The 24696-nt window shown below is 38.9% G+C and overlaps 1 protein-coding gene across 1 annotated transcript in view; it reads left to right on the plus strand.

The window, feature by feature from the left end:
- The window catches only part of rasa2 (RAS p21 protein activator 2), a 29885-nt gene extending 10692 nt beyond the window's left edge, over positions 1-19193 (plus strand). Inside the window, exons 6-24 of the mRNA XM_083914599.1 lie at positions 3097-3180; positions 4080-4152; positions 4229-4305; positions 4797-4898; positions 7139-7292; positions 7651-7799; positions 8235-8349; positions 9182-9256; positions 9458-9581; positions 10297-10403; positions 10509-10592; positions 11121-11198; positions 11305-11378; positions 12126-12232; positions 13270-13352; positions 13901-14109; positions 14476-14579; positions 15093-15273; positions 16156-19193. Of these exons, the coding sequence (XP_083770725.1) occupies positions 3097-3180; positions 4080-4152; positions 4229-4305; positions 4797-4898; positions 7139-7292; positions 7651-7799; positions 8235-8349; positions 9182-9256; positions 9458-9581; positions 10297-10403; positions 10509-10592; positions 11121-11198; positions 11305-11378; positions 12126-12232; positions 13270-13352; positions 13901-14109; positions 14476-14579; positions 15093-15273; positions 16156-16186 (2011 nt within the window). The 3' untranslated portion in view covers positions 16187-19193. The remainder of the gene's footprint in view (positions 1-3096; positions 3181-4079; positions 4153-4228; positions 4306-4796; positions 4899-7138; positions 7293-7650; positions 7800-8234; positions 8350-9181; positions 9257-9457; positions 9582-10296; positions 10404-10508; positions 10593-11120; positions 11199-11304; positions 11379-12125; positions 12233-13269; positions 13353-13900; positions 14110-14475; positions 14580-15092; positions 15274-16155) is intronic.
- Positions 19194-24696: the final 5503 nt, after the last annotated feature.

Here is a 24696-nt window from a genome sequence, read left to right on the forward strand (position 1 = left end):
ATTGTTTGAGCCCTTCCAAGGCCACAATTATATAAAATGCATAGATACAATCATGAATCAGATAAACACAGAATCATGTGGGATAATTATCAGGTTTTTAAGTTTCCCAGATTAATTTCTTTTAGGTCGTTTTCACACTTTTAGTCAAGTTAAATCCAAGACCTTTTGAGTAGGTAGTCTTGGTCTCTGCAACTTTGACTTAAATTGCTCCTGTAGCCAGGTGTGAGTTGCATTTTGGGATGCAGCAGAGCTTGCAAACTGTAGCAGCTTGCATAGTAGTACCATCTAGCCGGAGAATTACATAACAATGTTTCTCTCGCAGGAATGTGCATTTATCCAGAACACCGGACCTTCTTCCTTTATTTATTTACTTTCTTGCTCCTGCTCCAGACCCATCTTTGACCAATAAGCAGAATGAACGTTCTCAATTGGTTGGTAGTGATGCATGTTGGTTTGCTTGGCTTTTTTCTGTGTGAAAAGATACACACTTTCTCTTGCCATCAGAGCTTCAGTGACTACAGCCAGTCAAATTATTAATATAATGTATGAGTTTAAAACATCTAATTTCCAAAAATATGACTTCAAAACCAGAAATACTCTGTGTTGCTTTGCCTGATAGTGTAGCCAAAAAGGAAACTTTTTTTTTTCAAGCAGAGTTATATGAGAAAGAAATGTTAAAATAATTATCAAACGGAGTCATCATTGATAAAATCATATGACTTGTTAATCTTAGCTTTCAGTGGGTTGGTTTAGGTTTCTGTATGTCACAATATTACTTTATCTATCACTTTTACTTCCCAACTGTACGTTTGACATCAAAAAGTCGTCACTGTTACCAGATAATGAAACGTCGCATACAAGTATATACGTGAGCGTGTCAGACCTCATGCTGTTTACGCGTGTTGTTTTGCATCCCTCATTCATACTTGGAGAGCAGGGTAATGAGGTGGAAGTGATGGCATCTGAGCAGGAAGCCTGCACTTCTCACACTGCAACCGCTGTGGTTTTCTGCTGCCGTCATTCACTGTCTTTCAGATTGTTTGCTTGCCACCTGCTCAGCTCTCGTCATATGTGCATAGATAATCATACTTTTTACCTTTCTACATTAGCCTGACCAGGCAAGGTAGCAAAGTTAAAATCAAAGGTGTCTAGCTTATCTTATCTTAGCTGTTGCAGTGTGATTAGTCACCAGAGATGGTCGGAGAACAGAGAGATGGGTTGAGTTACGAGATGCAAAGGAGACTATAGGGAATATTGTCATGACACTGTGGAAGATTATACACAAACATCCTGACATTTGCTCTGCTTGGCTTCTCCCTCTGGTCTCACTTAGTGACGGGCTGAATTCATTCTTATTCTCCTGCTTAGCAGCCACATCCTGTTTAGGGTGCCTTCAGTGTCTGTTTGTTGTTACCTGAAAAAGCAGTAGTCCCTGTGTGACACGAGCCAAGCATGAGGGCAAAGCACTGCTTCTAAATGAAGACCGTAACGCCACTTTATGAATGCACAGTGCAGTTTTATATTGTTGACAAAATGTCTGTGTTGAGAATTGAGGACTTACTTGGCAGCAATGTCATCTTGACAATTGATGCCAGATTGAGCGAGCCAGAGACAAAAATGAAACAGAGAAAATAATTTTGAATTGCAACCAACTTCACAGCAATATGTTTGCCTTCTGTGGTCAGTGTTGCTTCCCAGGCATCATTTAACCTTTTTTTGCAACCACATACAACACTATGATACATTAATCAGGGCTGCATCGTATAAATACAGACATTTTACTGCACGATGTTTTAAATTTAAATGAAAAATAGTACAACATCAGTAGCTGTGTTTTAGTGTTGTTCTAAGTATATTTTTGTATTATATGCTTGATTTGATCCTGATTTTACTTTACTAAAAAGTAATTAATGTACTATATTAGTTACATTTAACATAATGTTACGGACTCGTTGGGTTTAGGGGTTTAAAGCTATGGCTGTTATCACTAGTCTTAACCTGGAGTGAGTTGAAGAAGTTGAAAATGAGGAAAACAGACATAAGAGCTGCTTTCAGACACCAGAGAGGATGAGGTTGAGGTAGGTTCGCTTAATAGGTTCTAGGCCCATTGCTGGGTTAGCGGTTAGCTGATTTCAATGCTGAGGGCCCGCCAGCGCTGGTCTCGCCTTTTGTGAGTAGCGAGCTCTGTTCTTTTACTTCAGTTCAGTTAAGGTTGTTGTTGTACGGGTCCTAAAAACAATAGTGCAGGTGTCCATTAAACATGCACAGATCCAGTTTATTCTGATCCAATCCGATACCTGGGCTGAGCGTATCGGCCGATACCCAATCTGATACTAATGTTGAATGTATGAATGTATATGTATGTGTGAGATTAGGTCAGATGGTATGTAGATGTCCAATGCCATCAGTGTGAATGGGTGAATGTGATAAGTAGTGTGAAAGCGCATTGAGTAGTCAGAAGACTAGAAAGGCGCTATATAAGTACAATCAGGCCAGACATAAACATTTAGATTAAAATATTAACACAGATATAAATGTATTTAATATTATTTATTAACAAATAACCAAGTGTACATTAGCAGCAAAAATAAATAACACTTCCATGTAAAGTAAACTGCAATTGGAAGTGCACTGGATCGGAATGCTGGATCAGCCTGAAACAATTAAAAGGTGTATAAAAATATATTCGAATCTAAGAATAAATAGCTATATACATGGGAAAAGAAGAGAATGGAGGGGAGTGGTTACATTTTGATATTAATAGTTATGTTAAAGATAATTACTTTTGCACTTCTAATGATAATATGTAATGATAATTTCACATTATAAACATTATTTATGTTTGGAATCATCCATTGTTTCTGAAATAGTTTATAGTGGTAAGTGTAATATAGTGGTTCCACATGGTTGATTGTTCATAACTGTACTATTTTATATAGTGCCGTGATAATGTAGACTGTGGAGGGTTAATAGCAATAGCATTACTGAACTGGTGCAAACTATGTAAATGAACAGTTATAAAATTGTGCCCATGTTGTGTCTCTGTGCAGTAATTTTATTAATTGTGTCCCTCCCTGTTTCCTTGACCTCCTCCAGGATAATAGAGTGCCAGGGACTGCCTTTGATCAGTGGGCAGAACTGTGACCCTTACGCCACCGTGTCACTCGTTGGACCTGCCAGGTAACTCTGTGAATGCCACACTTACACCAAATGGAGCTAGGTTTTGCAGCATACACACCTGGTGATATTCTTTGCATGTTTTAAGTATGGAAACAGCATGCTCCTGTTTTTGATTTGATGATTTTACATTATTAATAATAATGAATAAATAAGGGAATCATAAGTTTCCTCAAACATTATAAAGTTGTTTTTCTGAACTAAACGTGAAGAGACAAAAAGCAAGAGGAAAATGTTCAGAAAAACTAAACCTAACAAAAAAGACACTTGGCAGTGTAACAAAGGGCAGACCATGAGGTCCCTTAAATGTCAAAGCAGCTATAAACGATATTTTTATAACAATGTGTCAAATGACAATATGAAAGGGGTCGCTCGTAGTGAAAACTCATCATCATCGGACTCTGTAGCTCCCCTCAACTTTACAGGGCTTTATAGTGAGTTTCAGCTCATTGTGTAGCTGTCTTGCAGCAACTGTACTGTTTTGGTTCACACTCGCTGCTCTCACAGTGTCGTCAGTGCTCTCATAGAGCTGTTTTTAGGGGAAAATCTCTAAAAACCCATTAAACACTACCTGCTCAGCACAAAACAGTAGACAGAAACAGTTAGTGACTAGCAGGTGAACATAATGGAGCATTTATCAGCCAAAGAGTCCTTTCCCTCAGATGTTGGTAAGGACTAAAAACAGCTAAAAGAGGTGGACAGAAACATAACTCTAAATGAATGATAATATTCCTAATGTCTTCTTTATGTAATTAGGCAACTTGAAGATTCAAACTATAACAATGCTGTTGATTGATATTTATCTAGTGATCTAAAGAGTTTTGTAAATGGTTGTAAACGCTTTTCAGAAATAAAGCGATGGTAACCACATATGAATAATAGTAGTTAATGTATCTCCTCAGGTCTGACCAAAAGAAAACAAAAGTAAAGAAGAAAACCAGCAACCCTCATTTTGAAGAGACCTTCTTCTTTGAGGTAAATTCTATGAGGCTTACTTAACACTATTTGTACAAGTAATCCTGTAAATAAGCCTTGACATGTTCACTCTCAGGTCACACGGTCCAGTAGTTACTCTAAAAAGTCTCATTTCCAAGTGGAGGAAGAGGACATTGAAAAACTCGAGATCAAGTGAGTTGTTTTTTCTTTCATCTGTGCGTTTCACTTTCTGTGACTCTCTCGTTTCCCCCTCTGTAGTCTTGACAGAAGAAAAAAATATTTCTTAACAACTTGAGGACAAAAAAAGTAAATTTAGATCTGGTGTGTTCTGACTACTGATAGAGAGCCTTGGTTTCTGGTTAAGGATATGTGGGGCTTCCTTCACAGTGGACTCATAGCTCACTGGGTAAGACTAGACACAGTCAAAGGTAAACACTCCTGCATGGTTTTGAGGTTTGGATTTGAGGTGGTGTCGTTGCACGGATAATGTATTAGCTTTTATGCACCAAGCAGGTAAGCACCACTCCAGTAGTGATATTTATTTTGTCCCTTTTTTGCCATATTGGAATTGGGTGGATACACAGAGTAACAAAAAGTGTGTCTTACTTGATGTATGCGTAGTTTAATGTCATACATAGATGAATTGAAATACTTGTCTCACTTCCTGTCCTCTACCTTTGCAGAGTTGATTTGTGGAACAATGAGAATCTGGCTCAGGATGTGTTTCTGGGGGAGACGCGGGTCCCTGTCAAGATCCTGCGAAATGACCACATCCACAAAGCCTGGTAAGGACTAACAGAAGAAAATCTCTTTTTAGTTTCAACATTATTATCAACTAGGGATGTAAGCTAATACAGATGCATTAAAATGCTCTAAACACATCCGAAAAGCATCCATATTCCTTCATTTAAAATAAAAGAAAAGAAAAATTCTCCTATAACAAGATTCACACAATTTGATACATCTGCTGAACTCACTCTTTACTGTGGTGATTTAGAAATCAAAGACAAAAGGTGTGCCTAATGACTCATGACAATGACAAAGTAGTTTCAATGAGCTCTTCTGACTTTTATTTTCCCAAACCTCCAATTTTGTTTCCTTTGTTTGTTTTTTTGAAGATGGGGTTCAAATAAAATTGTGCTTTATTATCTGATTAATTTAGGTACATCATTAAAGTATGTTATTTGAATATTTTGTGAGCAGCTAAATGACAGTAGAAAACAAATCAATACGGAAAATGAAGCAGTCTAGACGATGTTTAACCACTCCTGGGGGAAGACCGCACTAACCCCAGTATAAAGACGAATATAGTCATAAAGATATTTTTGTGAATTAAACAGATACAGATGTACGATCACACCTCTCTTATCTACTTTCTATCATCTTTCTTTCCATTGATAAAACCGATGTTTAAAAATAAATGGAGCAGAACCACATATTTTATATATACATATTTTCCATACACCTCCATAATTCAAGCACCTCCGTAATCTGCCACACTCTCTTCAAATGATCGTCAGCTACATGTGATCAGATGTTCTCACATACAAGGGCCAGTCGTTTTCCTTGAAGGCGTTTGTGTGCTCCCATGGCTGAAAATGAGTAGGCCAATTTTAGATTTCCAGGCAATCATAATGTGTGCAGCATACATTTTACTGATTTTCTGTGTCTGTTTGTCTTTTATTTATTTCTTAGGTCAAACAGGAGTAGCTTGTCTCATTGGTAGAGTTTATTTAACTGTAGAAACATCAGAGCAATCAATGACGTTATTGTTCTTTCCCTGCCAACGTCTGATGTGTTTCCTGATGAGTGTATTAGACTGTTTTTCAAATAAACAGAACCAAGTCAGACACTGTCATTCTACATTATGGCTCGGTCACTTGCTTTTTTAAACTAGATCAGATCTCTGCACTCAAACTCTGAAGGTTTCCGTGCCATTATAAGGTGATTTCAAAAATGTCTGTCTTCAGCAGTTTTTCTATTGCGTGGGTGTCCTAGCTTTGCGTCAGTGTAGGTGATATGGGATTACGCCAGATAGCAATCTGTTAGTACATGAGGGCTTTGAGTCGAGCGTGTGGGTGGCTTTTTTTCATGGTGGCAGTACCTCATGTTCTGTGTTTATGCTGGAAACCGTCCATGTTTCACACATCAAGACGGTTCAGCTTCATGAAATCAGTACAGGTGATCTGGTGGCTTATTTGGAGAAGCATCTCTGTACCTGTGTACCACGATAGCAGATCAAGCGACTTATGGACAAGCCTACTGAATGTAGCTGCAGCTTTTGAAGCACTGCAGATCAACCCTGCATTTAATCATTTTGTGTTTTGCTCCACCTGTTGGCTTTTAAGGAGACGTGCATGCAGCAGAAATATGACCAATATTATCTTTAATAAAGTTAACTATTTAAGAAATCCTGTGATTTTTAAGTGGAAGTTATCCTGTTCACCAGGAGCATTAAAACAGCTGTAAAATAATAAAGACAAATGACAAAGACAGCTGTCATTGGCTTTTTTGAGTTTTACTTTGAACCCCCTTAGGAGGAGTTTAAGCTGCTTTCATCTTGGTGACACTTGGTGACAGCAACAGTAGCTGAAGTAAAACATCCTCTAGGTGTGTTAATGTATCCACAATAGTCTATGGAATACACATAGACCTTGTCATCGTGGGCAGCACTAAGCCCTGGATGCAGAGGCAGTGCCCTTGTGAAATGAAATAGATAGTGCAGATGGGGAAAGGCCTGAAATAGGCGGCCAATGGCAGGCTTATACCAACAGTCATCATCGGGTGAGTCAGACTGGTTTCTGATGTATTGAGCAGGTGGTTTCTGGTCAGCAGGATCAACCAACCCATCAGCCATTATTTTATTTTCTGAACAGGGGTAGGGAACTTCAAATGACTTGGTCCATGTGTCTTTTTAGCTAGGCTGTTTTTGGGTTTGTAAGTCTTAGGTTTTCTTAGGTTAGGAGATTGCTTATTCATGACATCAGAGCTTAGTAATATGTTCTGTCTTCTCGCGGTGTAACAGGTATCTCCTCCAGCCCAAAGGGAACGGCAGCAAGTCCAAGTCTGATGATTTGGGATCCTTGCGTTTGAAGCTGACCTACATAGAAGACACGGTGCTGCCATCTGCCTGCTACACACCGCTCTGCAACCTGCTGCTCAAATCCCCAGATGTGAAGGTAAGACAGTAGCTCATGTTATAGTAGGAAGAAGGGAAAACCTCTGAAAGAATGCACACAATTGTACATTTCTAGTTAAAGGCAATCACAGAATCTAGGCCAGTTTACAGCTGCCATTCTGGGGCTCGTTCAGGAGACTAATGCTCTTAATAGATAATTCATGGGGGCGTAGCGTTCCTTTTGTGTGGCCCACTCACCTCAGTTTCCTAACTATATTGAAAAATAATCATGGAAATTATCAGTTGCATATTGTTTTCTTTCTCCATTTCCTTCCTCCTTGCTTTCATCTCTCAATGCCATCAATTTACTACTCCTTTCCAAATCTAACCTTCCACCCTTTTCTCTCTGCCTCCATCAGCCCATCTCGGCGTCTGCAGCACACATCTTGGGGGACATCTGCAGAGAGCGATACGAGGCAGTTCTGCCCACGGTTCGACTGCTGCTCCACCACAATCGCTTTGTGCCTTTTGTGTCTGCTGTGGCAGCACTAGAGCTGGACAACACTCAGTGAGTACTTATACATGCGTACCTACAGTACAAAACAAGTCTACGGTGGCACGAAGATACTTTGACACATGCATACAGATAAATGTCATAGCCCACACTGTTACAAAGTTCCTTTTTTGACAATGTGTTTTATAGTGTTTACCATCTTTCCCTAGTGCTATGATAATTTAACCAAAGTTAAATTTGAAATACAATAAACATTTAAAGGGGAAGTCTGGATAATTGTCATGTTACTTTTATTTTAATAAACTTGTAAAGCCGTCAATCATGCCCAATTGTGGTTGCCCAATAGATGCCCAACCACAAAGAGTGCTTCATTAAGGATCAGTGCAAAACTAATAGTAATATAGACAAATGTTGTCTCTTGTCAAGAAGTATGGTCTGACTTGGGTGTAATCTGTAGTTGATGTTGGTGGAATATGTCTGTCCATACAGGGAGGCTAACACTATATTCCGTGGCAACTCACTGGCAACCCGCTGCATTGATGACATGATGAAGATTGTGGGAAAGAATTACCTGGCAGTTACCCTGAAGCCTGTAATAGATGAGGTACGAGTAACAAGGTGACACACACATTCAGTATAGATGGCAGGATGGTCAATATGGAAAACTCCCCTTGAACAGCCGCCTTTCCACAGATGTTATTTGTATACTTGAAGTTCTTACAGAGTACATTGACTGCTTCTTTTTGAAACCCATCTTCTATCGTTTCCTCTCGATGGCTAGCATTAAAATAAAAATTCACCATTTGTTTATCAATTACTCACAGTGTCTTGCGGTTTTAGTGAAAAACGCATGTTTTGTAAGCACTGAGCAAACGTCTGGATAAATTAGATGTGAATTATACTGCACGAGTTGTGTGAGAGTTTGTAAAGGGATGTTTTGATGCAGTTTAGCTGTTGTTGAACGTGGACCACTATTTCTAAAGTGCATCAAGACTTTTCTCTGTTTTTGGATTCTTTGTCCACTGTGGAATTTAACAAAAACATCAAGGCAACAATCTGAGTAATTAATATACAAATGGTCCTTTTCAGTAAGTATCCCTTTAATGATGAAAATTAGAAATTGTATTGTAGTTGTATCTTTTTTTTCACTTATTCATCTGTGGCTTTTTGGTACTGGTCTACCTGCATCTGTCAAATGTACCATTTTACTGTTCCTATTTTGTCTTTTATCTGTGACTTAATATTGCTGGCATATTGAATAGTAATTGTAGTTCCTTGACAAAATATCTTCTGTGCTCTTAGTTATCATCTCTTTCTTATTTCAAGAAAATAGTAATAATCCCACATCTCCACACAACACAAAATCCCAGTCTCTGTTCATTGCTCCTTAATACTTCAGGCCTGACTGTTTGTTTTTGCTTTTTAACCTTTCATAGATTTGTGAATCCAACAAAACATGTGAGATAGACCCTGTTAAACTAAAGGAAGGTGACAATGTGGAGGTCAACAAGGTATGTGCACACCTTTACAGATCTGTCCACAGACAAGCAGTAAACAGTGTCACAAAACTAATTTTCTTGCCACGTTTCTACTTCACCTGACTCTGCATTTTGTCATTGATATAATTGTTCATTTTCAGTGGCCTTTGCCTTCAAAATGTTCATTTTCCTTTCTTTTATGAAGCAATACTGATGATTGTGTTCCCTCTGCAGGAGAACCTTCAGGGTTTTGTCCAGAAAGTCTTTTCCTCCATCACCCAGTCAAGCTCGAGCTGTCCCCCACTTATGTGTGATGTCTTCAGGTCATTGAGACACTTGGCCTGCAAACGCTTCCCAGGTAAATACAAGAGGCTGTAGTGTATTTTGCAGCCACAGGGTCAGAGAAATTATCATTTAGACAACTAAAAGATACCCATTCAGAACGCCACAGACATGTGGATGTGAGGATCAGTATTAATCTGTCGGTGTTGTTTCTTAAATTCTTCTGAAATTCTGAAGCAGTTCAGCAGGACGCTAGTTTGTTGTTTCAAAGGAACCTAATGTGTTGGCGTTCCCCAGCACCAACCTTGATTATTTTACAATTTATTTCTATATATTTTTTCAAATTATTAATTTCACTATGTGCTGTAAGATTTATTTAATTTGGTAGCACATGGAGTTCACATAATCACCCCATGGAAGAGTTACAGGATAGATTTTCTTTCCTTCAAAGTAAAAAAAAATATATATATATAAATATTAGTAGCTTGGTGCACCATCACAGTGAAACAAGAGTGGGTTAGATTAATGCCAAAAGTAACAGATCAAATAGTCAAGCGTTTGCAGTGTGTAAAAGATTTTGCTCTACCTTAGGGTATAAATGTATATAGCGTTTAATCCTTAAGTAGCTATATTTAATCCACTCCGTGTATATACGTGCTTGACAAATTCAATGTCGATAAGTGTTAGTTAAATGTTGTTTTTCCTGATGTGTTGTAAGGCTTGGTCACTGATTGAATGAGCTTGTGTTGGGAAACCAGAATAAGTTGTTACAATGTTCTTTCTCTCTACAGCTGACCCACACGTTCAATACTCGGCCGTTAGCAGCTTTGTTTTCCTGCGGTTCTTTGCTGTTGCTGTTCTTTCGCCACACTCTTTTCAGCTACGTTCCCACCATCCCGTGAGTGCATGGCCCTGACAACGTTTGATAAATATACTGCAGAGCAAATTCACATATGGCCTGTACAGTATATTGTTGTCATTTTACATTTTTCTTTAATTCTAGGATCCTGAGATTTCCCGCACACTCACACTCATCTCAAAAACAATCCAGACGCTGGGCAGCTGGGGTAGTTTGTCAAAAAAACTGGTAAGATTAACAGTAAGGATAAGAAATTCTGTTCAGCAAGTTAAAGTGAGGGGAACGGTAGAGCTGCTTAAACTGTAATTCGGCCTGAGTTAGAGGAACACTGAATAGCTTTAAAGGTCCCAGATTGTAAAAGGGAGATTTCCATATTGCTACAGTGCCTGTGCAGTTATTCTCCGACTGCAATGACAGTACAGAGATGCCAAGAGTGTAAGACCTGGAATCTCTGCCCGACCAGAGCACAATGGGCTTAAAGACACTTAAACACATTAAAACGACATTAAAACAGAGCGTTTCAGACAGAGGGTGAATACAGGTATATTCTGATGTGTTTTTTTAACATTAAATCGTATAAATGTGTTCTGGTAGAAATCCAAAATACAAGAAAATGTTGCAGAATATGGGATCTTTAAATATAGTCTACTATATAGTGAATTGTCAATATGATGGTGTCGCTGTCATCACACATTATCAAATGCATTATTATAATATCTCATGTCTCATTTAAGCCTTTATTTGTGTTCATTGTAGTCCAGTTTCAAGGAAACCTACATGTACGACTTCTTCAAATCATTCCAAGAAGACAAGTGTATCGAAAAAGTGAAAAAGGTATTTTCTTAACATACTCAAAGGTTCTTATGTGAATGTTTGTTTATCTTTTCAAATGATTAACACTGAAATCATTGTCAATTTTTTTTTTTTTTTTTTTATCAAGTTTCTTGATGAGATCTCCTCGAACGTCAGCAAGGAGTCGAGTGGGCTGGAGGACGCAGTGGTTCTCAAGGAGGGGTGAGAGTTCCTTATGAGCCCGGATCAGCAGGAAAGAGATTAAGAGTCGCTGCGGGTTCTTTTTTTTTTCACTCGTCTCTACAAATTTTAAATGGTCTGTTTGGAGAAAGAAAAATAGTCGCTGGCATCGATAAAGAAAGCTTTAGCAACTTTGAGATAAAATCCTTTCCTCGTTTGTCAATGGAAACATTTAATTGTGCAGCAGTTTCAGAATCAGTAGGAAGTCCACATTAAAAACAGTAGTAAAACAAAGTATACAAAAAAATCATAAACAAATCAAAACATAAATATTGTTTTGTATTTTAACTCCTAATAATTCGACTTCTGTGACCTCTTTAATAAGATCACTGCCATTATGTTAAGTACCACGGCTCCAATTTCATCCTCTTTCACTGCAGTACATTTCATCATGTTTTTTCTTTTATTTACATTTAATACCAATTCATTGCTTTCCTCTCATTTGGTAACATATTTGAAATGATTTGATAAATATTCATGCAACTGAGTTTTTTGAATATGCTGCTGCAGTGATGGTTTTATCATCAGGAAACACTTAGGGGAGATCAATCCTGTATATAATAAACAACTGTTGAACAAGATGCTACAGGGAGTCATACATGGGGAAGAAGAGGAGAAATTTGTATTTTTTTAATCCAGTAGGACAGTCTAATTCACTTTAAATTGAAAAAAACTGAAAATGATTAGAGATTTAGATTTTAAACCTCAGTCTTGTGTGTGTCCTTGTAGGGAAGTACAGAAACGTGCCCAGGGGAGAAAACGCCTTGGCAAGAAAAACTTTAAAAAGAGATGGCTCAGAGTGACCAACAGGGAGCTCTCCTACCACAAACATAAAGGTGAGACCAATTTCTACAACTAGAACTTGTAGCATCATACCAGATAAAACTAACAAGAGGGGAGTTTCTATCACAGTATCGTTCTTAATCGTACCACAAGGAGGCGACAAAGTACTAACCTTTGTGATCCTGCACATCGTGGAAGTGCCAAAAGTTGAGATGTTAAAGAGCAGAACATATAATTTGGTGTCTTTACTTTGCCTTAACTGGTTGAAGGTATTGTCATTTTCACACACATTATCACATACTTTAGTTTGAGGGCTTTTTTAAAGTCAGTACTATCTTCTCAGGGGATTTAAGCAAAGGGTCAAGAGCATTCTGCTATAGCATTATTCATTAGAAAGGGAGGATGTGGTGATAGATTAATAATAATAATAATTGCCTTTATCTTACTAAACTCGTGTCACTATTTGACTACTTACAATAAACACAAACAAATCTAGTGGAGATAAAGAATTTATATAAATAACTGAAATCAGTTTGTGGTGCACGAGGGTCTGACCAAACCCATTTTGACTTCTCCATCACAGTGGGGTGATTTGTCTCTACAAATTTAGGTATTAAGAGCAGCAACTGTGTTTGAACTTGCATTTGGTTTTGTTTGCATGTTTCTGAAAGGTTATATAGACACTGCAGCTATAGAGCTAGAGCTAAAGTTAGCACTTAAGCAGTTAAATTAAGGATCGTGTATTTAATGTTTGAATGAGATCCATGTCATCCTGACAAACCTGTAGGGATCTTGATTGCACCTCTCCTGCTGTCTGGGTTGGCAGTTAAAACAGCTATGTGGACAGTTTAACAGCGAATGATGCCAAATGCAGAGCTTGTTTTTAGTTTGCTTGCCTGCCATTTAGTCATGAAGGCAATTGAGAAATGTTGATTTCAACAGGTTTCTACTTTTAAGAAGGGGACAAAGTTTAACACAAACAAAAAATATTAAAACATATGTCGTTGATACGTATGACTGTCGCTCTGTATTCTTGTTGTTGTTATTGTTGTTATTATTATTATTATTATTATTGACTTTTGATTTTCAGGGAAAGAGGCCCTCTGCGTCATCCATGTCAAAAATATCCAGGCGGTGGAGAAACTGGATGAAAGTGCCTTTAACCGCAAAAATGTAAGCCAATTTCTTAACTGTGGCCCATTTGAAATGGAAACTCCCAGATCAATTTTCCCAATGTGTTGGGAGTCTCACTCTGATAAATGAGTTTCTAAGTTATGTTTCTTTCCTCTTGTGGAAAGGGATAGTAGAAATGTGAGCTCCCCCGGTTCTGACGTATACAGTTACACTGTTGAAAGTGTGTGGGGTGGGCATATGAAAGAACGTTTAATGCGAACACAGATTGATGTAGAAAAATGAATAGATAAATAGATGGTATACAGACGGAGATGCAAGTGAACATAAATGGTATGTGTGTAGATGGATTAAACCTGTTTTTGTGGAAGGGCTCCAATAGATGAATACTAGTTCAGATCTTTATGGATGTGTTCTGCAGCTTTCAAATACCTCTGTTGCATGTGCATAGACATATCTGTGTACATAAAATAACGGGAAAAGGTCTGAATGTAAAAATATATGTAAAAACAACTGTAGGAATTTGAAAGTGATGACTGTTAACACTGTTGTGACTTGACTCTTAAACCGCTCTGTGTCTCTTGTGTCAGATGTTTCAGGTGGTACACTCTGAGAAACCTCTATATGTGCAAGCAGGAAACTGCGTAGAGGCCAGTGAGTGGTTGGAGGTCCTGGGCCCGGTCAGTCGATGCAACGAGGGACGCCTGTCCACCTTCCACCCGTCAAATTACACCAGTGGAGCCTGGCAGTGCTGCAAACACCAGAGCAGCAACGCATCGGGCTGTAAGCCCTGCACAACGTGAGTATAGTATATTATCTATAGACTATTCAGTGTATTTGTTGCTGTTTTGTAGATCATAAAAACATTTTATTAGTAATACTGAAAATAGGCATGTTGGGAGAAAGAGTAGATCTGAGAACACACAAATGAAAAGTCTCTAAAATGGCAAAATCAAAACTTGGATCCTTTCTGTGGGCTGTACAGCAGCTGCTAAACACTCGTTGTCTGTTGCCACAAAGCGATAGAGCTTTGAGAAAATACACCCTGGGCTCAGCTGGATTTCAGTTACTATCCTAAACAAGCAAAAAGACTGTATCCTTCTCTTCTCTCTGCTCTTCCCTCCTTTATGAGATCTTCTTAGGCTTTTGTTCTTTCCTGTTTCAGCACCGTGCTGGCCAACCTGCAGCTGGACATAGACTGTGACCGGGAAACTGAGAGAATTTTCTCCCTCCTCTCCTCGAACGATGCCAAGCTCCAGAACATGGAGGGTCGGTGTTTGTTTGTGGAATACTGACTTTGTTAGCATGAGCGGGATTTGATTTTGTGGTATTTGACTGGCTGTCAAATATCACAAAATCAAATCCCGCTCATAACTTCCCCAGACCACTACTGGATTGTTGGAGCATTACATCATTGACATAGCTCATGACCTGTAATGGTTTATGTATGTATGTGCATCAGTGGAATAGAAGTAAGGGGCTGGTTTTCATTGTTTTGGCTCAAAAATGAAAGTGATTAATGGTTAAGTGGAAACTTTCGGTTTTAAAGGTGTTTGCTACTCTTCCTGGAGTTCATTGATGTCAGGATGTGAAGATGTCGTCACCACAGACCAGTCTCATGCTAACTTGTCCAATTACTTTTTTGCACCTAAAATAAGGAAACTGTGTATAAAGACGGGTACAATGCAATCTTCCCAACAACACTTGATTCTAATTTAGTTCTGATCGAGTATAACCTGACCCTCAAGCTGCACTGTATAATGGTGCGTTTCCTCCCCGCAGATGCTTGTGCCAGTATGGCCGTGTACCAGGGCCCTCAGAGGGAGCAGGAGGATTACTCCAAGTTTACCATTCAGGAACCCAAAGAGACCTTTCAGACACTCAAACAGCTCCGAAACGTCATGGAGGAACTGCAGAGGCAGCACAACATCAGGAGTGACACCACGGCGAAGTATGGGAGCCTGTAAGTCTGGACGGATGACACTATGTCTTATATTCATGCTGTAATACTGTATTTTTTTTAACTAGTGACCAGGGCCTTTATTTACCTCCACTACTTAAGGTAACAGGCCTTTATTTTCCCTTTTTAAAGTTACACTGTCTGTATCTGTTTCAAATCAGAGCTGAAAATAGCTTGATTTTTTATTTTTATTTTATTTATTATAGTAATATCAGTTAGCATGCATATTAGTGGTAGACCGATACATTGGCTGGCCGATATCATCTGCCGATATTTGCGTTTTTTAGGTGTATCGTATCGGCCGATTCGGGCTGCTGCATTTACTGATCTGTTTTTTTCCAACATTATTTACAGACAGGCGTCCACAAACAGCTCCATTTTGCTGGAGACTCTTTTTTAAATTAAGACTCGTTACATTTGTTATCATCATTGTGTAATTTTTGCAAAAGTAGTATCAGCTCCAAATATCTGCTCAAGAAAATCGGCAATCCGTATCGGTCATCCGCATCGGCTAAGGCTGATGAAAAAGAAATAAAGTCAGTATCAGCCCTAAAAAACTCCACATTGGTCGATGGCCACCGGGAGTTTATTCACCCTTGTTTTTACCTTGGCCTTGATTTTGTTTGTATCGACCATACCTCCAGCCATTATTTGAGACCTGGCCTTTCTTTGAAGAACAACTGTACATATGTAACATGTGTGTTTGTGTTTATGATTTGACCAACCTTTTTATGGATGTTTTATTTCACCTCAACTTTATTTTTTTCCTTGTAAAACCCAGTAACATATAACTAAACTGTATTATTACTGCTGCGATCCCTTTCTGTAGATGTAGCTGCTGGCACATAGATAAAGACCTCATCTTTGTTATCCTCTCTGTTTCAGGGACAACCCCATAGTAGGGAAAGCCTCTTAACCCGGGCAGGAAGGTGTGGCCTGAAACAGCCATACCAGCAGGTGTCAAGACACAACACAGGGCCTTAACGGTCCTAAAGGAGCCCCTGGAGTCGTCCCAGCGAGAACGCCCGCTGTGCATCCGGGGGAAGAGCGAACGATACATCCTGACCTCCAGACATCACGAGTTCACTGCAGCAGTGGCCACCTAAGAGGAACGAGAACAAGCTTCTCTCCTCGGCCCTTGAAAATGAACCCTTAGGTGTTGTTGTTTTCTTTGGCAGTACGTTGCCTCATCTCCTCCCCTCCTCTGGTCCCTTTTAAAGAGACACTTTCCTTGTCTTAATTTATGTCCTCGTATGACATATTCAGCTGTGTGAAAAAGGCATCATTAGATGGTGTGTGAATAGGCTGCTAATTTCTTTTATTCACCCAGTTTCTTATATCAACAGCTGTGATGATGCTCTCCCGAATCTTTTAAGGTTTTGCTCTGACATCTGCCTTTAGAGTTGATTTAATAATGATCATCTTTCTGGAGGATCGTCCTCTTATTTGTGCCCCTTCTTTCTTTCTCAACTCTTAGTGTCCTTTCTCTGCTGAACAAATGTGTATATATATTTTTAGAGGACAGTTCAGTAGATGAAACCAATCTGCCTTACTTTAATGGATGTTTTTTTCACATTAAATGCTGAGGGAATAATGCAGAAGCACTTTAAATATTTGGAGCACTCCAAATGGAAATGATTAGATACTTGGTATCAGCTTTCCCCATTTTGATCAGTTACATGATCCCGAGTACATTTGTTTTTGTTTTCATTCCTGTACAATAACGTTTATAGCCTGTAGATTTTAAGATATTTTTCTCGACCAAAGACAATTTCATAGATTTGACTTGAAAAAAGAATTAATGTATTTTGAATATATATAGTTTCTGTGTTTGTTTTTGCTAACATATCCTTTTACTTTTTAGTGGCTTAAGGCGAGCAGACTGCATGTGTACAGTTTAGAGTCCTGATAGCACATGATTGTGGTGTGGCGTTATATTTCCCTGTGATTGTGAATCGTATTGGTACGGTGTACATCAGATCTGTGCTTTCATGTTGAGAGCATCACAACATATCTGTAGTGACTTTATGTTAGAAACGATGGAGGAAACGCAGAGAGGAATCAGAATAACGCGTTGAAGTGACCCCCGTCATCCCTGATTTCGTCCAGACAATCATGACAAATCATTGTTTTTCTTTTTTTTTTAAACCAGCAGATGTTGTACCTCATGGTTTTAGAGAATTTATTTGAAATGTGGCCCTTCTCCGCCAAAACGGGCACAAAAAAAAGATGCATCCATTGATAATGATACACATTATCATGCTCTTGAATTGACTTGTATCCTAAACCCATTTTTATCCGAACAGTCACATCTGATCCATGTGGTAATAGAGAATTTTCCATGAGTTGTCCAAATTATAAATATTATTATAAATGCTATCATAAGTTGTCATTACCCAACATGATGTTTTACATTTTTTAAAGATTTTTTTTTTCCCCCGTTGGTCAAACAGAATTCAATTCATTATATGAAACTGATACAAGCCACCAAATCCTCAATATTTGAAAGATCTAACCAGCAAATTTGTGACGTTTTTACTGATTTTCTTTTTTTGCACTGGAGAAAACCGATGAACAATCGAACTTTGATTCAATCCTGGTGTTTTGTCTTTTTTGTTTTCAGTCATTTGCCCATTTGAACAATGAAGTGTGTTGAAAAGATACAAAAGAAACTTGAATTTATTTTAACAACAAAAAGTGGAACATTTAAATGCTGATAATACAGGGTTAACCGTGTATTTTCTTTGCCTGTGGAAATAAGTTGTTGTGTCTTTGGTCCGTTGTATATTTCTAACATGCATGTCTTGTGTATTTAACAATATATTTTTTTAGGAAAATGTTTTTGTATCTTTTTTTAAAACACTGATTGAATGTGTTGCTATACTGGGAAAGTACCTTGTTCTTTGTCTGCAGCGCTACTTTGAGGCTTTTGTTTCTGTCCCTGAGTTGTTCCCTTTACTGACTGTACGTGGTTGTAGCTGCTGCCAGACCTTCACTCGTTGATAGCTTAACGCAGTGTTACTGAAGTGAATATTGTGTGTAATGTCCTCAGAGCTGCAGCAGGCACTGACTATGTCCACATGCAGGTTGTAGGTGAGTAGACTGCTTAATAAGAGCCAAAAAAAACAACTGTAAAACAATTCAGTTTAAGAAATTGATCATTGGGTGAACTTTGCCTATGCTAGTGAAAGTTTTTAGATGAACAAGGTGGGGAAAAAAATGACTCTGGACCAAATTTCAACAACAAAAGTGAATCTTATCTAATCCCAGCATACAGCTATTGTCATTTACTCTAAGCTTGCATGTCAACTCCATTGCTAGTTTTAGTAAGGGCCAGTAAACTAGTGGTTGATGTCTTCTACTTGTGTGCTCATTTGCATATGAAGGTGAACATGTTTTGGGGTTTAAGTTTTATTCACTTGGTCATTGAAGTCTGCTTTTAATAAGGGATTTGTTTTTCCATGTCAGTGCATTGTCTCTAAAATAAAAAACGTGCTTGTCAGCATGTGGATGAGATGCATGTGAAAACGCGTTTGACAATCTCATGTGATATTACCAAACTGAAAGGGACATGCTTTACACAGCTTTGATCGGATGAGTAACATCAATCACTGGACCAAACTCGCTCATCTGATGTTCATCTGAATATTAAATACAGAAACGGTCCAGTCCAGGTTTATGCAAATACAAAAATTGATTCAGGGTCTGTCAATCAAGATCACTTTCCAAGCACGACAATATAAAATTTCACTCACAGGCGTAAAATTGCGAAACAATCTTTTCTTCCTGTCAGCCGACTTACATTTGTTCTATAAAAGTCGAAGCACAGAGCATGGGTAAAATAAAATCTCTTTGAAGACCTCTAATCTGAAAGCTTGTTCCTGTCCAGCGTATCTTCACATCTCCACTCCATTTCTTCTGAATGTCTCCGTAATGCTTTGGTACAATATGTTCTTTTTATACACATTAAATAAGTTTATTTTCCATACATGGTCTTTTCTGTGTCCATTTGAAACAATTTACAATAAACACTTTACCAATGCTTCTCATATATGTGAAGTCTGTGCTTTTCTCTTTACACCCATATGAAGTAATACCCACTGAGATCAATGATCCCTTTTAGAAACGTCACCTGGCCAAGACGCCGGCATAAAATGGGCCTTGGCATTCAATCAATTCTGTCCCTTGAGACAGCCATATGAATTTGGGTAAATAAAAACTGGTGGGAACCTGTTGAGTGTAACATCTATGAGAATGAGGAGTTTCTGCATAACAATAAAGTTGGTTTCTGAAGGAAAACAAAAAGAAAACTACCCAACATTTGATTTGAAGAAGAAATCATAACAGTGTTTCTCGATTGCCGAGACGCTTATTGAAACTTTTAATCAGCATCTGATAAATGAGTTTCAAAGTTATGTTCCTTTCCTCTTGTGGACAGGGATAGTAGAAATGTGAGCTCCCCCGGTTCTGACGTATACAGTTACACTGTTGAAAGTGTGTGGGATGGGCATATAAAAGAAAGTTTATTACGAGCACAGATTGATGTAGAAAAATGAACAGATAAATACATGGTATACAGACGGAGATGCAAGTGAACATAAATGGTATGTGTGTAGATGGAGTAAACCTGTTTTTGTGGAAGGGCTCCAATAGCTGAATACTAGTTCAGATCTTTATGGATGTGTTCTGTAGCTTTCAAATACCTCTGTTGCATGTGCATAGACATATTTGTGTACATAAAAAAACAGGAAAAGGTCTGAATGTAAAAATATTTGAGATGTTTTGTACACTGAGATATTGCTTCTTCCACACAAAAAAACAACTGTAGGAATTTGAAAGTGATGACTGTTAACACTGTTGTGACTTGACTCTTAAACCGCTCTGTTTCTCTTGTGTCAGATGTTTCAGGTGGTCCACTCTGAGAAACCTCTATATGTGCAAGCAGGAAACTGCGTAGAGGCCAGTGAGTGGTTGGAGGTCCTGGGCCCGGTCAGTCGATGCAACGAGGGACGCCTGTCCACCTTCCACCCGTCAAATTACACCAGTGGAGCCTGGCAGTGCTGCAAACACCAGAGCAGCAATGCACCGGGCTGTAAACCCTGCACAACGTGAGTCTCTGCCCACATCATCACCATGACAAGAGTATAGTATATTATCTACAGACTATTTAGTGTGTTTGTTGCTGTTTTGTAGATCATAAAAAGAACATAAAGGCTCATGTGTGTACATGTGTTAAACCTGTGTTTTTGTATCTATGAAATTGATTTTCATAGATTTCATACATTTCTAACACCCTTTTTCAAAACACTTAACACAGATTGCATAGAAAGGCCAAGAACATTTTTGGATTAACTGTGTTAAAGGGAAAACATCTATTTACAACTGAGAGAGGTAACTTTCATAATTTTCAATCTCTTTATATTAATATTAAGAGATATATATAATATATTATATAATATTATTGTATTGCAACTCGGATCTCTCTGCGGGGTCAACCCTATGTTCCCTGGTCGCGTAAGCCTATGCCCTCGCTGATTTAATTCAACATCTTGTTAGGGTTAGGGTCTATTTGCTGTGGAACTCGGCAAAAAAATAACAGGGGAACGAAACTTTTTGGGATAAGCGGTGAACATCAGACCCAGGGAACATACTGTAGGTACACTCCCATTTCTACCCATGAGTTAAATTTAGTTGCTCTTTTGTTTTAATTTTATTTTATTTATAGTATTCTGCATTTCTGGGTTTCTTGGGTATGGCTGCTGTGGTCCAGGCAAAAAGACTTGCAGGAAAATCTGATGCAGTACAATAAAAATGATAGTTTCTGAGCAGCCTTTTTGAGTGAATTTCATTATGGGTTAGTTGTTAAAGAAAGGATGCAGTACAAAAGCTGCAACACAATGAATGTCTGAGTTAATCAAAGTTGTTGCATACAAGAATAAAATTGTCATAAAGAGCGAAACAGGTGTTGTGGAAATAGATTCTTCAATAAAGATCAACAAACAGGATCAGCTTTTTCTCCGTGGTTTATTTTGCCAAAGCATTTTCCTCTGCAGACAAAAATACGTTCATCCCTACATCCTCACAAAGTTAGAGTCTAGAAGGAATGACGATGTGCCAAATCTCACACAGTCTTTTAGATGGAGACAGGACGCGATAAGCCTTGGTTGGGTGACGTCTTTAGACCAAACAAAAACAGCCTTACACATTACAGTACTGAACATTCTGAACCTCTCTCATCACAAGGTCTCTAACACAGGGTACAGATGCACAAATATGCCAATATATCATCATGAGTTAGTTATTTGCATTGTCCATTAAGAAGGTGAGACAGAGGAGACACGGAACTGTGTCTGACCTGACAAAACTATGATTATCAATTACAAATATCCAAAATTCCCACAACACAGGTGAACCCAAACTCAGGAGACTGCAGACTGATAAGGAGAATTTCATTTTCCCTAAACGGTTTGATTTAATGTTCAATCCTTCTGTAGTAAAGTGGACAGCCCTTAATTACATGACTTCTGTTAGATTACTTCTTGGGTCAGTGAGTCTGCCCTGAAAACTCTCTGGAGCCTGCCAAGGCCATCGCTCCCTCCTGATGTCTATCTTATTCATTGCGGGTCCCAGACACAGCTGCAGTCTGCATTTCCTAGCTGGTGTGAATCCTGGATGTCATGTTTATGCATTATCGCCAATGTGATGACATCTCCTCTTGCTATAAAAATCTGATCTTTGCCTTAGAATGGAGGCGGCTTCACACACTACTTTGTGTTGACGACTCTTCTGTTCTCCTTGATCAAGTTAAACTCCTGCAGTATCAGACATGCAGGACTCTGGCATTTTGTCTTCCTTTCTGGTATCACAATAAATTCTTCCCTAACACAGACAACAGGAAATGAAGACGACTCTATGACATTCTGGCAAGGCCAACCGGTCTCAAAAGGATCCAAACAAGAGTGAACTTAAAACCATGACTGAAATACAAACTCAGCTAACGAGGGGTGAAGCTCAGGTGAGGGGGAGGAGAGACAGATCACACAGGGAGCTGATTGGCAGGGAAGGACTAACTAGGTTAAACACAGAACAGGTAAAAGGTAAGACCTGCAGGGAAGGGCTACAGGAAACACAGACAGGAAGTAAACAAGACATGGAACAAGAGGAGAGACATTTCAAAATAAAACAGGAAACAACTGAACAGAAAACAAATACGAGTATTCCAACAGGACATCTTAAACGAGTGCAGCAGGCTTTGTCATCTCTAGTAGAATCATCTTTAGAGGAAAGAAAACAGTCCAGGCTGTGATCTGCTTGCTTGTCTTTTTGGGGACAAACTATGTCAAGTATCAACAAATGCAGCCATAAAGCACAAATTGAATTGTTGTCCATTGTTTAACGATTGATATTAAAAAGCAGCTAAAGACTAACTTGTTTAAACTGGCTTTTGTCTCATTTCTGTAATTTGGTGTGTTTAAATCTTTTGTATTCATTTATTCATTCATTCATCCACAACCGCTTGTCCCTGTCAGGGTCGCGGGGGGCTGGAGCCGATCCCAGCTGACATCGGGTTTGAGGCGGGGTACACCCTGGAGAAGACGCCTGTCTATCACAGGGCACATAGAGACAAACAGAGACAGACAAACATTCACACTCACATTCACATCTACAAGCAATTTAGAGCTATCAAATAACCTAAGACGTGCATGTCTTTGGACTGTGGGAGGAAACCGGAGAACCCGGAGAAAACCCACACAGACACCGGGAGAACATGCAAACTCCACACAGAAGGGCCCCAGCCGGGATTTTTATTTGCATTTTAATTTACTTTTGCTTCCTCATTTTACTGTTTTATTTGAACAATTTTACCATGTGAAGCACTTTGTGACTTTGGCTGAAAAGGGGTGCTGTATCAAATAAAGTTATTATTATTTTTTTATATTAATTTGATCACAAGTTGTTCAAATATTTGCTTTTGTTGCATGTGCTGAATGTTTTTCAAGTGTTTGAGCATTTTGCAAACAAATTGTGCCTTTCAGTTTCGGCCTGTGTGTCTCTGTTTTTAAAATGTTACTTCTGAGTGGACAAATGTCTTCAAGCAAATAAGAAAAGCTGTAACAGAAGGAGCAGTTGAGCTGTTGGGTATGGAAAGCTAAACATGTTCAAGAGCTTCACAAAACGCCTCAATCATGCTTACATGAATAAATTAGTCATAATGCAACCTGCAGTGGTTTCTCCTCCAGGTTTTGCTTATATGATCCCCTTTCATCCAAACTTTATTCTTGAAAACAGCTTTGAATTCCTCCAACACAAACAGATTCAGAGCCAAATTGATACATTCTCAAGATGTGTGGTTAAGAAATGAACCTGTGTTCTCCGCTCCTTATTCTCGAACACAACTCAACTGCCTTTAAATTGACCTGCTGCGCTTCAAAGAAAAAAAAGTGCTGTGCACAATGAAGCTTACACATATACACATGGTGCACAATATGTAAAATGTCAGCAACATAATACATGTTTCATTGGAAGGCAAGGACCAGCTGTGAAAATATTGGCCCAAATCTTGCAACCCTTAAAGCTTTCTACTGAATTAAATATACTTCGATGTCCCCAAAGCAATTTCAGCCAAAAGCACCCGGACTCGGTTATTTGTCTAAGAAGGCATTTCACCTCTCATCCAAGAGGCTTCATCCGTTCATGTGCGCGTCTGACCAGGCTGGGACTGGACCCTTCCTAGACAAATAACCAAGTCCAATTGCTCTTGACTGAAATTGATTTTGGGATAACGATGACCTGGACAAATGAGAACATTCACAGGCTTATACTTCGATGAACTATAATTGTTATTAGCAGTGTTCATGGTCCAAGCTTTGGCTCAAGTGTGGGTTACAGGCATACATTCACTTAATGCATTATCTTTAGAGGGAAAAAAATGTTTTGCCCCTGGCCAAATTGGGGCCCTCAGCGTAATTTTGTAGCTCGATACCCCCTCAGCTTCACCGATTGATGGATCTGGTAATGTGTTGGGTCCCGCTGCGTCTGTACCACAGTCTGTGGTCTGTACCTGACCTTCATCGTTGATGGGCCCGGTAGGGTGAAGGCTGCTGGTACATCCATGGGAAAAAGTTGTTTTTTTATATAGAAAACACACATGCATCACAAAAGATACGAGCTAGGTGCTGGAATGAAGTGAAATGGATGAAAAGAATCCACACTAGATACTACTGTACCCCCAAAGCCTTTCCTCGGACATCATCTGCTGCATCTGCACTTAATGAGCTGCTGCTTGACCCTGGTGGTGTAGCAGTTGCTGCCTCGGTCTCTGCTGATGCCCTTTGTGCCTCCCTTTATCTGTTTTTTTTTGTTGTTTTTTTACAAGTTTCAGCATTGACCCTGTTAATCTGTTTCAATTTATTTTGTTCTTACTTT

Source organism: Echiichthys vipera, assembly GCF_963691815.1.
Source record: "Echiichthys vipera genome assembly, chromosome: 5".
NCBI lineage: Eukaryota > Metazoa > Chordata > Actinopteri > Perciformes > Trachinidae > Echiichthys > Echiichthys vipera.